The sequence below is a fragment of the Mercenaria mercenaria genome, chromosome 4 (genome assembly GCF_021730395.1).
Source record: "Mercenaria mercenaria strain notata chromosome 4, MADL_Memer_1, whole genome shotgun sequence".
NCBI lineage: Eukaryota > Metazoa > Mollusca > Bivalvia > Venerida > Veneridae > Mercenaria > Mercenaria mercenaria.
Window position 1 is genome coordinate 33,594,493 of NC_069364.1, and position 16,287 is coordinate 33,610,779.

Sequence of the window (16,287 nt, forward strand, 5' to 3'; positions counted from 1 at the left end):
TTTCGAAGATAGGCATTAATGTATTTGTTTTTCCAGATCCCAGAAGATCCACCATATTAAACATTCTAAAACATGAATCTGGCATAATAAGGATAAATTAAAATTGTTTCAATATATTGAATTTAATTTTTTGATCATAATGGAATTTCCATTATATAAGATTACATTGTATTTTTTTTTTACAAATATTAAATTATTTTAATTATTTTACATTATCTTACATTATTATATAAATGCAATCAAAACTTAAGAAAATAAGAATAAGAAAAAAAATAGTAGAGACAACAGATGAGAAATCTTAGAGAAGAAATAATTGAGAGAAAAAGAAAAAATAAGAAAGCTACAAATCGGGATATGTATACTGAAATTTATAAGCCAATTAATGAAACAAATAGAAAGTCAAAAAGAACATTATCAAGTCAGTTAAAAGCATTAAACTGGAATAAAACAACAATTAGCGTTATTACGGTGATGAAATGAAAGGGACATAAAACATACCGGGGTGTGTACACAGCACTATGCCAAGAACCTCAATACATGGTCTCATGAAGATGTGGAGAGCGGAATATAAAAAAATACAGGGAAATAGAAACACAAGAAACCTACGAAAAGAAATTTTAAAAGTACTGAAAGATTATGAAAGAGAAACAAGCTTAAAATCGGGGCTTCACCCATTTAGATAGGGAAGAGGAATGTGTTGGGGGGACACAAAAAAAATTGGGGGGGGGGAAAAAAAAAAAACAAAAGGGTTTCTCAAAGCTGAATTAAAAGATTAGAAGATTTGAGAAGAAAAAAGAATGTGGAATAACTGCAACAAATGATGATACAAACTAAAGATACAATGAAGAATTCAAAGAAGAATGGGGAGCAAGACCAAAAGAATTTTACAGTTAATTTTAATAAAGACATTGATTTTAAACTTATAGATAAAAAAAAATATAACACACCACAAGAAGTGTTGATTTTTTTCCATAGAATCTGAAATCCTGATGAAAAATGACTAGAAAAGAAGTAGAGGATATAATAGAAAATTATCACGTGGAATAAAAAAAAATTGGGTAATGAATCTGGTGCCATTCCAGAATGAAAATCCCCAAAGATCTGATTTAAAGCAACAGAAAAGCAATTAAAGTAAGTCAAAAATTATAACAAATATAGAGACGCATCATTGATTTCTAAAAACAGGAAAAAAGTAATATGGAAAAGGAATAAGGATATCATTAACCCATATAGTTTCACCGAATGACAATATGGTAATTTAATATTAACTTAAATAAACTTTATGGTCAACAACCAAGTAAATTGCTACAGGATAGAATAACTGGGAAAAGAAGTCAGTAACACTAAAGCAGATGATGATTTAATTGATTTAATTAATAAAAGATTCTATAACAATAAGAAAAAAGCATTGCAAATATTACAATAAAAAAATATTGAAAGAATTAAACAGAAAAGTCTAGGATTACTATCAATAAAGATCTATGAAATTTAAAAGTAATTAGGGGACAGGTTATGCCGTTGTCCATGTTAACCAAAAGAATTGGTTAATGATTGGAGTTAATTGTGGATCAATTAATGCCTTGGAAATAATAAATGAAGAACTAAAACAAATGAAGGTAGTAGAATAATTGATAAACTATTAAAAATGAATTCACTTACCAGAACAAAACATGAAAGTTTATAAAATTATTTTTCTTGAGTTTAGATTTTTTAATTTAAGTTTTTTAATGATGAAATGAGAACATAAAATAGTATTAAGTTCTGAAACAGGTTTAAAGATAATGAACAATAAACAGAGTGATTTTACAATCAGATTTGTCGTTCCTTTAATTTGATAAAAATAAATTATGTTGTTGTTTGGATTGTTAGGATTAACACAGACCTACTCTTGGCATAATATTGTGAGGAAATAGACAATAAAGAAGTCGTTATATAATGGTAAAGAATGGAAAAGGATAATTATATTTAACAATGGTTATACAGTTCACAGATAGTAATAATGATATTAGGGACATTAATAAGTAATGATGATTATGGAATTTGATTAAATCAGAAATTTGCACCAATAAGTTTGGAATTGCTTTTAAGTAGTTTTAAGATTTTGATTTCAATTACAGATAATTTAAGTTGGATTTGGAAATATCAATTTTCACATGGCGGGATTGGAAAAAAAAATTAGGACAAAACTGAAGGGGAACTAAAACACCAAATATAACTAACTCTGTGGCTACAATTTACATCATTGCGATCTTAATTTGTAATTCCTTATTTGGTGCGGTAATTTCAGTGATATTATCTATGCTTTAATACTGCGATTTATCAAGAGCTGATCCATTACAAAGACCAAAAGAGTTGGATATTCTGAATTAATAAATATATTAAAATCAATTCGAATATATATACAGATGTATTTGGTAGATATTAATTTTTTAAATGAGCGTGGTGAAAACAGTTTTACAACTAATTTAAAAGAGATTAATAAAAACTTTTAGTTTTTTTTATCTACGTACAAGAAGTTATGACAAAAATAAAGGAAATATTATTTATGTTGATGGCTCACACCGGAAAGAAAATATACACGAACAGGTATCTTTGACAATTAACGAAATAATTCAATCTTCAATAGCACAGCTGGAAAAAAAAAGCTTTGGAAAACAGCAGGAAAAGCAGCACTTGAAAGTGGAACAAAAAGGTTGAAAACAGAAGTTGGAAAAATAGCTGCAGCTAAATTGTTGAAAAATTAAAAAGAAACCTGCTCCGGCGTTGGTAATTTACTTGCCAAGCATTAAAAGAAAAAATAAAATAAAAATAATAAAAATAATAATAGATACTGAGGGGAGGATATTCATATGAGAATAAATAGAATATTTCAGGATCTGGGGACTTTAGCTTCGTTGCTGGAACCTTCAGTCAACCAAACCGTCTTCAACAGGGACTAATTAGAAAAATAAAAAAAAAATAAAAAATAAAATAATAAAAACTAAATAAAAAATACCAAAATAATTATAAATATATACATGTTTAGAACAAAAGAATATGGCGAAAGATATGAATAACTCCTATCAATTAGATTACCAGCTTTAATATCGTCCTAGGGAATAAGAAGCAACAAAAAAAAACGGATATCCACTTTACAATTAATGAAGAAGCTCATTATTTTGATTGGGTTATTTTAATGGTTATTTTGAAGTAAGTTTAAAGTAAAATAAGCTTGCTAATGGTAATAATTATCTGTGATGGAGATCACTTGCTTTAAATTAATAATGCAGCTTCATTTAATTGATCAGTAGTGTTAAACAAAATGGAAAAAATGGGATTATGATTGTAATAATTTATAAAAGTAATAAATGTAAAGAGTTGGTTGAATATCTGAAGATATGCAAACTCAACTGGAACAAATGAGTTTATTTACTTTAGATACTAACGCTAGCACTGAACTCAGACTGCCCAAGCTAATATAATTCGGGTTTTGATTCTAGGAAAGTAAGTAATCCAAGGTGGTAAAGAGATTAAATGCTAAAATTCCATTAAATAATTATTTCATTTTTTCGGGTTTAGAACTAATATTTTTACCTCCCAGTCAAATTCAAATAACACTGCCAATGCAGATGATGATGAATTTTTTAGAGCTAATGCTGATGATCCTGGTAGGGTACTTGTAACAAAATTAAGTTCTATGGGTCCGTTTAATTTGTTAAGATTTTGGGTTTTTGATTAAGTGCTACGGAAAGATTAAAAAGACAAGATGGTCCTACCTTAGGGAAAGGATGACGCAATCAACGGATAACAACAAAATAATATAATTAGAATAACGGATGTTGTAATAACAACCACAACATGTATTTGTTATTTACAACGACCGGACAAAAAGTAATTCACAAGAACATAACCCACTTTATTAGATACATTTCAAATTAATCAAGATAATGATAATTGCATTTGAGTTCCTGTCGTCTTGAGTTGGAATGGGTGTGTTTTTTCCAGAAACGCATACACAAAGTATATCAAAGAATATTGATGATGTAATTAATTATTATTATAAACAAAATAATAAGACTATGGAAGTCTACTTAAATCGATCAAATTTTAAAAGTTTGTTTGGATTTGCATTTAACTTGGAATATAAAAAAGGAAGTAACTACAGAGACCTAAGCATATTACATTACCGCTAAATCTAAATATTCCCACCGCGCTAATATTCGTGTTTATGCAATTGTATTTATGAAGAAACAGTTGAAACTAACATAACTATTGGAAAAGAATTGTATTGTTTAATTAAAATAACTATAAAAAAATACATATACAGTTGAATTCAAAAAATTATATTGAATATAAAGTTAACATTACAGAGGACCAAAGAAATTTAGCCGAGCCTACAACAACAAAATTTCCACATACTTTTAGATTAAAACTGAACAATTACATGGAAATTCCTTACGTTTAACAAAACACAAAAATAATCAAATTAAAAAAGTTGTTGCAAATAATAAGGGATAGAAATTACAATTTCAAAGAAAACAAATGTACCAGTCAAGGTCAAATGGTGGATTGTTAGAGCTTGGCTGGTTGTTAGGAAAAAACAATTCTTCCAATGGCAGCAACCAATAGCTCCAAAAAATATTAGCCCTCTAGGCATGGAGCCCTTTTGGTACTGGCCAGTAGTGTGTTAGTAAATACTTGAAATGGTATATGATCGGACCAAGGGTCCTCTCGTCTCCCAGGGGGAAGAATTTCAGTTAGCTATGATAAGAGAAATATGATATCACAATATCTACAACTAATCAAAGAAAGCAATTAGTAGGTCTGGAGTGTTAAATTAACACAAAAACAAAAAACAAGACGGTGGGTTTAGGTAGGTGGGTATGCTAGTCTGGAATACCTTGATTTACATCTTTGTTAGTGGGAAAGGATTACAGAGTGATCTCAACGGAGACGTACGACGAATTCTATAGTAAAAAAAAAAATAAAATTTATAAAACAAAACCTATTTCTAACTTGAAAATTTAACAAGGGTAAAACAATTAAAAATTAAAAACTTTAGGGGTTGTATTTTGTAGAATAATTACTAAAATTAAAAGAAAAGGACGAGTGTGGAATTATAAATTGGAAGACTTGTTGGTCACGGAACACATTGGGTGGTTATATTGGTTAAAATAGATTTGATCCATTGACTTCCTCCACCAAAAGAAGTAATTCAGTATATACCAAATGTAAAATACAAAAAATGTTCAATATCAAGACAAACAAGTATGCTTTGTGGATATTATTGTTTATTTTTCATGAAATGTTACAAGATAACGACAGTTGTATGATTTATTGTACAAAACACTAAAAATTCATAATCAAAGAGTAAATGAAAAACTATTATAAATTATTTTCATAAAAAAGACATTATGTAACTGAAATAATTAATTTAATGGGAATATTCAATAATTAAATGAAAAAAGTAAATAAAAGAAAGGACAATTAATAGAAACCTCCATGTTTTTAACAAGTTATACCAAGATACTGATGGGGATTATTCAATGGCAAATGTATGCTAGGTTCTGCGTTTGTTGGGTTGTATTTGTGGCAATTAACAAAATTTGCCATCTTAATTATTCTTGTTGATGCAATTAAATTAGATAAAGAGAAGCTTAAATTACAAATAAAAAATAAGAAAGTGTAATTCTCAAAAAGTTATCTGTAAAAAATAAAGAAAAATGAATCTATTTCTATTAATTATGCAAATGCATTTAAACTGGATGATTGTTTTTATATTAATTCTTTAACGTACGAATATCAGTTTCTAACAATTTATGGTCTAAAATTTAAGAGTAAGCTAATGTATCAAATACCATTTCAAGAATATATCTTTTATCATCATAACATGATAAGATGGGTTTATTAAACATAAACTGGAAAAGAGTATATTATCAGAACCGAATAACTTTAAAAGTGTGATTACTTGGGGTGGAATTAAACAAAGTAATTGTAATTTTTATTGCAACATTGTTTTCTTAACACAGTTTTTTATCCCTTTACATTTTTTAATGTTTACTTCATTTTCTAATAATAAGAATACATTTCCTTCTGAATCGACAATTCAACATTACACACCGGCAGCTTCATCTTTAAATTTCCACTTACTTTTTGTTGTAATCAAAAATCAAACTTTGGTTGTTATAGTTAATCACTATTATCAAATAAATCTTTGTCCTATAAAAGTTTTATACGATCTTTGGTTTTTATTTCATAACAGAATGAATCAGTGTCAGGGTAAACAATGTAATTTACAATTACCTCGTACTGTCTTATGTAATTTATAATGAATATTACATTAAATATTTGATAAAACTAGACTGCACATCAAACCTACAAGGTCTGTTTAAAAACAAACTTCTTTGATTTCTATGAATACCAAACAGGTTTAGAGTTCAAAATCGTTGAACTAACAAATGAAGGTTTGGCTATGTTTTTAATAAAATATTTCCATCATGAGTTAATTTACATATTAACCCTTTGCACGTAAATTACTCCATCGCTTACGAATAACAGGTTGTTCATAACTAAAAAAGTCCTTTTTCAAATGATTTTTGCTTTTGATATTTTTTTGAGTCTTAAAAATCAATATACTTTTTTAACCAAGGAGATGAATCAAAAGTTAATATTTATGTATTGTTGTTACTTTAACCCTAATTGTGTATATAGTTAAAGATTTGATCATGAAATACATATTTGTTTTTTAATTAAAGTTGGAACCCACTTCTTTACATTACTTTTTCCTATTTCAAATCTGTTTAAATATTTTACTATTAATCAGAAGCCATTGATTGGTATTTTTATTTTTTCAGGAGCTAAAGGAAAGCGTTGTGGGTTTTATGTAATTCTTTTGGATATTCAAGATCACATTCAACTATAAAGTTAGTTTTCCATTGTTGCAATAATTAAGTTCTTAAAATTGTTTTTCGGAATATAAATTTAAAGTTTCAGAGGGTAGGTAAAGTTGACACATAGCCCAACCGGAAAGATAGATTATGGCGTCACCGGTTACCTAATGTATTTGCTTTCTTTTTTGAATTGAAATCTTTAATCGTTATTGTTTGCTTTACTGTATCTTGTGAAATATAACTTATTCTCTATCAGTCCTTTTCAATAAAAAGATACATATCAATATCAGTTATAATCATTAATTCCAGCATTTTTAACATTGCATTCCCAAGCTAAACCAGGACTACAAACTCATGACAAGGGTCTAAGTGTAGTACTCTAAACATAGTTTTCTAAAAATTTCGAATACATCAGCTAAAAGTAATACGTCAGTTTTAAATATAGATCATGATAGTCTTCCAGTGTTTAATGTATTAAATTTATTCCAAACATTTTAGCATGTTTCAATTCTCATTAGATATGTGTGTGTCATTTAAAAAGAATAAAACTCTTTTTTAGAAGGTTTAATTTTGTTTCTTTGAATTGTTTAAATGAAGCCATGTAATCATATGGAGTAAACAACCTTTGTCTTAATCAGTCAACCATTTTCACAATCAAATTCTGAGATAAAATAAATTCTGGGCATATTTTTTTACTAGGTTATCCAATGATGAGACATAAATGGAATGAATCAATAAAGACCAGTCAGAATCATAAGCCCATTATATCGTTCCATATTGTTAGGAATAACATTAATTTCTTTTAACGTCCCTATTTGTTGCCTAATAAAAATGACGTAGAACCTCCTTAAAATTATGGAAAATAACAGAATTTTATGTGTTAGTTTAAAATTCATATACATTCTGGTGAGCACTTCCTCTAAATTTTCCTGTTATATGACAGTGATCCGTATGGCACTTCACCTTCTATATATTCTTTTTCACAGATATGACAAAACTTTTGTTTTTTAAACTGTGTCTGTCGTTGAATCATTTTTAGACTTCTTAGTTCTGTGTTTAAAAATGTTCTTAATATTTATTACAAAGTCCTTCCTCAAGCATTTTTTTTCAATAAATTATAAACTGCAGTAGGACCTCTATAAATCTGGGTGGTTTAGGTATATTTATCGTCATAACAACAAACAACTTAAGCCGTAACAACAATCTATCTGATTTTGATATGGTTCAGTAAATTGAAGATTCAGTTGATGGTATAAAGCAGTTAAAACTTTTTTAGTTATGATTCAAAATCAGCATAAATTACAAAAGGTATGCTAAAACCTTTTGACTAATTTTTAAAGTGTACTGTAACTTCCATCTTTGGCATTTTAGCCTTGGATACATTAAGAGCTAAACAATAAGGGATATGTTCATGTAATATTCTTTCATTATGTAAAAAGCTCTGTAAAAAGCGTTTAAAGAAATATTTTTTCTTTATGTTTGGTTTTGTAAACATTAATCTATTAAAGTTTTTATCAAAATAATGTTGGATACCGTTCTTGAGGGTTTTATTTACCAGTCATCATAAGTTATGTATAATTCATTTATCATTTTATTTTATAGTAGTAATTAGCAACATGTCAACAGTGTTCTTCGTATTGATACTTGAAGGTACATGGAAAATTCCAGTAGGTTCTTCATAAACCAAATATATTAAAATGATATTTCTTTACACTTATATTTTAGGTATTGATTTAATGTAACAGGAAAGTTAATTCCAAGTGGGTTTTTTTTTAATTTACTCAAGATCGTTATATGTTTTTTATAGTGGAAAACTCTTTGAGGGTCTTTTCAACAGGATTGGTAAGCTAAATGACACCATCTAAAACATTCGTTATCAGCATTCTTTATATTTATTAATCCTTTCATTGAATTTTGTTAATGGTTTTAGTAATTCTAAATAACTTGAAAGCAGCAATGGACTTATACTTATTAATCTATTATATAAATGAGCATCAACTGATTCCTATCTCCAGCCACTTCCTTCTGAAATCCAATTACAAATTCTATTTTATTTCATCAAAGCTTTGTGTAAAGTTTTTTTTATTCATTTGTGTGAATTAATTCTAAAGCCGTGATTGAAAATAAGCTGCTTTATATATTTGGATCAGTTTTATCCATTTTGCCACAGTTATTTTTAAAACACGTTTATTTAATACCTTTTAAAGTTTAAGTTCAGATTTAAGTATTTCATAGAGTCGTTTATAGTTAAACATATTAATTGATTCTTTGGGGACATTTTCCTTTTGGGTCTATATGTAATTTAATTTCAAAATTTCGTATAACTATTGTTTTGCAGATCTCCCGATTCCATCGATATATCTAGTTAGAAAAAAAAAATCACTAAGGAAAAAAGGATTAAAAAAATTAATTAAAAAAAGAATACAATAAATAAAGTTTGAATTATCTTTAAGACGAATTAAAATATTTAAATTTATAATCTTTCCGCTGGGTTTTGATATTCCATTATTTTAACTGGTTTTTTTCCTTTGCAGATCACTGTGAGGAACCGCATTAAACTATTAAGGTCTTTGGATGTGCTAAGTGCTTTTATATTGTTTTTCCTTCATTAGTGTCACAATCGGTTGCAAACTTTTTTAGGATGTTTCGAATATATTGGTCTGGGACAATCACATAATCTTTCCGCAGATTTTTCTTCAGTTAATGACACCGCAGGTCCATTTAAAATAATTATTTTTTAAAAGATAAGGATACTATAACATTTTGTTGAATTATCAATGACATGATTTTTCTATTCATCGCTAACTATTTGATTAAGTTTTGAGTTAATAACATTTCTTATTTTACGAAGTTTTTATATGAATTTTGTGGGATTCATTATTCTCCTAAAAGGTGCTAGATTAATTTCGGTAGAATCATTCTATTACCTTTCGTTAACCATATATATAAATTACTTATAGAAAAAAATCTTTAAAAAACAACACGTAAAATTTCATTCAACTCTTTTTCTTTTTGCTTTGAATCCGTTAATTAAGTTTAAATTCCTTCATGTGCATTTCAGAGGTGTTGAATACTTTTTTTCTTCTGCATTCTAATAGTATGGAAAATATCCGAGTAAATTTATTTGGATCTCTTTATTACTTTCCAATCCGTGCTTTGTATAAGTTGTTTTATTTGTGGTGATGTTGGTGAGGTGATTTTAAAAAAAAAAAAATTTCGTGTCGTCAAGTTTAGTATGTTAGTAACTATGGTAAATTACTGATTGGAACAGCGCAAGCAACTTCTAACAAATATAGGAATAGCTGGAAAAGTACAATGCAGCTGAAACAACCAAAAATACCTGCGTAATCTAATCCAGTATTTACTATCACACAAACAATTTATAACTGTTTTGTAAGCAGCAGCTATTAGTTAAGTGAATAATTAATTGATATATTGTTTCTATTCCATTATTATAGAAATAAGATTTTTTTTTTTATTACTCATTTTATATAATTTAAACTTTTTATTTATTAAATTGAATTTGTTCCAATTCACTAAATGGTACCAACTATAAATTTTTCATTGTAACATTTCATTTTATAAAGCTTGTGTTCTGATGTCTCGTCTAATACCTTTTTCTATTCTAAAAACTTCTTGTGTTTGTAGTAGTAAAAAGTTCTTGTCATAAATGAACCTTGAATTATTTCATTATTGAAATCTTTAATAGAGTAGGTTCGGGTTATGTATTATTCATTTTCAGAAATTATAAAAATTTCTCTGTCAATGGTGTAGATCCTTTTTCAAAATGTATTTTAATTTGCTTAAGCGAACTCGATCACAATTTTAAATTTTGCTTGCTCTTGTATCTTGAAATCACCATATAAGTAAAGTCAAACATACCTTATTTAAGTTTGTCCTAGTTCGGTTGTGTCATTTTTATTACTAGAAGGTTTTGGTTTTGTTAATTTATCCACACTATCCTGCAAATATCTAAAGAAGTATAAGGTATTATTTGCTGTAAACTATTTCCACAGTATTACTTTTTTTTTAAATTCTATTAAATCTTTCTATTACTACAGCCTTCCTTCATTAAATGTATGGTAACATATTAATCTTATTTTTAGTCAAAAATATTCAAACTTTTGATAAAAATCTTTTCCTTCGGAACCCATAAATTTATGGTAATCGTTCCTTTTAAAATTATTTTTTCAAATGCTTTCAGTAACAGATTCTCCAGTTTTTATATCCTATGGACGAACCCAACATATTTACTAAATATATAATAGTGTTGTATTTTTTTTTTTTTTTTTTTTTTATGCTGCAGCCAGGAAGTCCATTTCCGTTATTTATTTATTTCTATTTACCACTGACGAAATGTACCAGCGATCGTAAGATATCCAAAAAACACCATGCCGGTAATTTTCATCGCCCGAGCACGTGCGAACCTAACTGACAATGCCGTTACTTTGTTCATGACACGTATACAAAAACGCGCGCACGCGTTCTTGTATTGAAGAAATGTTGGCCAAACTTCTATAACAAACGGTTGATTTGAATTTTCATAAAATACATGCAAAATTTCGAACAGCGGACCCTAAATATTATTCTTTCTAACAAGTAAATAAATGATACAAAACTATGGGCATTAAATTCAGACTTTTGACCAAGAAAGTACAAAAAAACAGAATAGAAAAATCTTAAATAATGAAAAGGCAGCAGTAATTTTAAAAACTATGAAAGGTAAAAGATTTTTGCAAAAAGATTATGTTACGTGACTCGTGAACATAATAGAAAATGCTGGTTGTTAAAAACAAAAACAATAATGATAATGTGGTATTTTTAATAGTTTTGTAATAATCTTTGTACATGTACATATATGTTTTGGACACGACACTTTATAAATACAATATCTTCTCAAACCATTTTGAATTTCCTGGAGGGCAAAAAAATAAACTAGGTCACAGAGGGTAATATATCCGTATATAGTTGACATGTTTACTGTCGTTTAACGGGATATTGCACATCGCCATTAACAAATTTAAAAAGAAGCTTTTTTTTATGCTTGTTCAAACACTAGTTACTTTCAGCACTAAAGAACCGAGGGCGGTAAGGATCAAACAGTGCGTCTGCACAACATGACGAAAACATTGACGTAATGCCTTAAAAAACTCGGGGAAACTATACCGCTTTGATCTCCACTTCTAATGTCCTGATACCGACAAACTTCTTTTTTTTCGCTTCACATGGGTGGGTGGGGGATGTTACGGAGAGATGCGATTATTCTGGTCATATTTTGGGACACTTTTCAAATACTTATTTTTCGGGAAATTAATATTTTAGTTGTCCAAGACTTAGGTAACTATGGTAATCTAAAGAAGGGACCTAGCATGCACTTAGCTCATGATGGTGTATAAGTTGACAAGTTACATCAAAATCCCTCCAGCATGAAGAAGAAATGCTTGGGACAAAGGTCATTCTTGTATCTGACCTTTGCGCCTAAGGGACCTTGACCTTAGACCTAGGGAAGTGGTTCTTGTGCAAGACACTCAATCTCTAGTGGTGAACATTTGTGCCAAGTTATATCAAAATCCCTCCATGCATGAAGAAGAAATGCTCCGGACAAAGTTTTCATTCCTGGGATCCTTTGACCTCTAAGTGTGACCGGATATTAGACCTAGGGCCTGGTTCTGCGCATGACACGTGAAATCTGTGCCAAGTTTCAGCAAAATCCCTCCATGCATGAAGAAGAAATGCTTCAGACAAAGTCATTCTTGAATTTGACCTTTAATCTCTAAGTATGACATTGACCTTAGGACCAAGGGACAGGTTCTGGTGCGCGACAATTGTCTCATGGTTGTGAAATTTGTGCCAACTTACATCAAAATCCCTCATTGCATAAAGAAGAAATGCCTCCAGACAAAGTCATTCTTGAATTTGACTTTGACCTATAAGTATGACTTGACCTTAGACCTAGAAAGGCCGGGGCTTTGCGCACACATGTTGTCCATCAGGGCAAATGTTTGTGCCAAAGAATTTAAATCCTGTTTAGCAGACAAAGTATAGACCGGACAGGAAAAACCAGATGCCAAGGGAACATGTCGAAGCCCGCAAGCGTCAAAAGGAAGGGAGTTGCACATGACATCCTTGTCTCATTGAGCAAACATTTATGCCAAATAAAAAAGAGATTGCAAAAAAGGTACAAATAAGTTCTTTGAAAGTAAACAACAAAAGGAAGGAAATCTTAAAAAAAAATGTCCCATACAAAAATCCTCACCAGTAGAGATAGGTCAAAAAATACACCTGAAAAACTGGATGTAACATTGATGTTGTACTACAGAAAAAGTGGTCTGATTTTTCCACGACAGATTATAAAAAATTACAATATAAGCTAATTTAAAACCCAAGGGAAGTAATAATTCTAGGTCTTGCGCATGACAATCTATTCTCATGATATATGAACAATTGTGCCAAGTTTACTCAAAAATCCCTATATGATCAAAAAGAAATGCTACAGACAACGTCATTCTGTATCTGACTTTTGACCTCTAAGTGGACATTGACCTTAGACCTAGGGAAACCTGGATCTTGTGACAAGACATCCCTCTCATGGTGGTGACCATTTGTGCCAAGTTACATCAAAATCCCTTTATGCATGAAGAAGAATATGCTCGGAAAAGTTGTTCCTTTCTTGCTATCCTATGACCTCCCAAGTGTGACCTTGACCTTAGACCTAGGGGACCTGGGTTCTGCGCAGGAAACCTCATCTCATGAGGGGTGAACAATTGTCCAAGTTACTCAAAAATCCTCTATGCAGGAAGAAGAAATGCTCAGCGAAAAAGTCTTTTGAATGACATTTGACCTGTAAGTGTGACCTTGACCTTTGAGATAGGAAACCTGGGGGTTTCGCATGACACTCCATCTCATGAGGTTAATGTCATGCAAATATAATCAAGATTGCTCCATGCATTGTCAAAGTATAGTCCGCGAAACACATTAATCGGGACGGACGTGACCACGCACATACACCGAACTGACATTTGCAACAACTATGTCTTCGCTTCCGCAAGCGGGCTCGACCAAAAATCCTATTGACCTTTGATCCAAGTGTGCCTACCTAATTAAGCTAGGGTTCTGGGAGTGTTGCGCATGACATGTCGTTCATCATAGGCAACATTATGCCAAGTAATATTTAATCCTTGTGGACTGGACAGGAAAAAACCCTATTGACTTTGGCCTCCAATTGTGACCTTGCCCTTTGAGCTAGGGGTCGGTTTGCCATGACATATTGCTCATCATGGGGAACATTTGTTGCCAAGTTTATCAGATCCCTTCATTAATGGACAGAGTTAGGAACCGGACATGAAAAGAAAGCCCTATTGACATTTTGACCCCAATGGTGACCTTGACCTTGAGCAGGGTCTCCGGGTTCGTTGCATGAAATGTTCCTCAATCATGGGGAAAAAATCTCTGCCAAGTAATCTTGAAATCCCTATGAGAACAGAGTTATGGACCGGACAGGAAACAGACCCCTGTTTTGCCATGTAACATTTGAATGCTAAGGGTGACTTGACCTGGAGCTAGGGGTCTGAAAGTTGTGATGACGTATCATATTATTATAGGTACAATGTGCCAATGATATTAAAATTCCCTTCCCCAGGATGGCAGGTTATGGTCCGGACAGGCAAAAAGTCTGTTGACATTTGACCTCCAATTGTTGACCTTGACCTTTGGGAGCTTAGGGGGTGTGCCCCTTTTCGCAAGACATGTGTTATCATGGGGAACATTTGCCAAGAGTAATAGTAAAATCCCTTCATGGATGATAGAGTTATGGGAACGGACAGGCAACAGACCCTGTTCATGCAATGTTAAATTTGACTGCTAAGTGGGACTTGACCTTTGAGCTAGGAGGTTCTGAAAAGTTGTGATGAAACATAATATTATGATGAGTACCAATTGTGCCAAGTGATATTAAAATCCCCCCCCCTTCATTGGAGGGAGAGTTATTGGACCCGGACAGGAAAAAAGCCTGTTGACCTTTGACCTCAATTGGGACCTTGACCTTTAAGCTAGGGGTCAGGGTTTGCGCACAACACGTCTCTCATTCATGGGGAACATTTGTGCCAAGTAATATTAAAATCCATTTACAGATTAAGAGTTATGGACTGGACACGAAATTGTGGACGGACGGAAAATGACGGAATGACAGAATGACGAATGACAGAAAGCGCATTCCTATAGTCCCCGAAACTGGTTTTCAACCAGTAGGGGACTAATAAGATTGTTATTTCTGGAGAGAGTCATGATTTATTTACTAGTTATGTTCAGCTGAATTTTCAAGTGTGCAACTGCAAATCATAGCATGGTAATATTGAATCAGTACAGGTTTATTGTTGATACCATTCAACTGATTAAGTTCTGAAACAGGATCACTAGATATACAAGTATCTGATCCTTTCATGTGACCTTGACTTTCAAGAGCAGCAAAAGAATTTCTTCCCACAGTTTAAACTGGTGAAGAACTAGTAAACTAAATGAAAAGAGTTTGGATATACAGTTACCTGCTGAGTATTGTCTTCTCCATAGTGCCTGTAGAACCACCTTTAAACATGGAAGAAATGGAAGTTTTCTCACCCTTCTTCAATAACTCCTCTATAATACGTGGTTTTGTCATACCCTGACAGTTAATGTGGAAGGACTTTCCCCGTGCCTTAAGTATGGAGCTGACACTATCGGCCAAAAAACTATTTTCAGATGATATTCTGGTCCTACAAAGAAAAAGGGAAGTTCTCTTTCTGACCCAAAACACTGTTATATGATCTAAAAGCTGATTGAAAACTGGGGATGAATAAATCTGAGAAAGCTTTGATTAGAAAGACAGAACTATTGCCTCATCAACAAAATCCGTTGATGGAAGAGAAGAAACATAAAAATTATCTCTAGTGCCGCCCTAGGAACACCTTTTTAATTGAAAACTTAATTGAAGACTATATTTCTCAAAATAATATACCACTATAAGCCGGCTTCATGAAAAAATTTCTTTGCATTAAAATAACAAAAGCTAAGGGTAATAGTAAATGGATTGCATTTAAGAAGATGCAACACCTCCCCACCCTTGTTTTTAAATTCATTTGATAAACATACTTTTAATGTCATTTCTATATACCAACTTGCATTTATCTAACATATGAGTTATCACATAATTATGCAAATAGTCGTCATGCAAAACAGTGATTACTTAACAAAGACCAGTGATATTAAAACTATTGTAAAAGTTTGAAAACTGCATTAATATAATGATATAGTACATGTACAAGATGAAAATATTGAAATCCACAACATGCCCAAAAGACCTGATTTAGTAACGTGCCATGGTGATGACATGGTGTCACCCGGCCTTTACACTACAGAAAGGATATTGTTGAGTAGTTTATATCAT

General features: G+C 31.0%; 1 protein-coding gene across 3 annotated transcripts in view; it reads right to left on the reverse strand.

The window, feature by feature from the left end:
- LOC123551423 (fanconi-associated nuclease 1-like) overlaps positions 1–15,555 on the reverse strand; it is a 210,861-nt gene extending 195,306 nt beyond the window's left edge. For all 3 annotated transcript variants that reach the window (XR_008370547.1, XR_008370548.1, XM_053540910.1), the window contains exon 1: positions 15,410–15,555. Coding sequence is in view for 1 of the 3 variants with exons in the window: in XM_053540910.1 (XP_053396885.1) it covers positions 15,410–15,522 (113 nt within the window). In the remaining 2 variants the exon portion in view is untranslated. The remainder of the gene's footprint in view (positions 1–15,409) is intronic.
- Between the last annotated feature and the right edge of the window lie 732 nt (positions 15,556–16,287).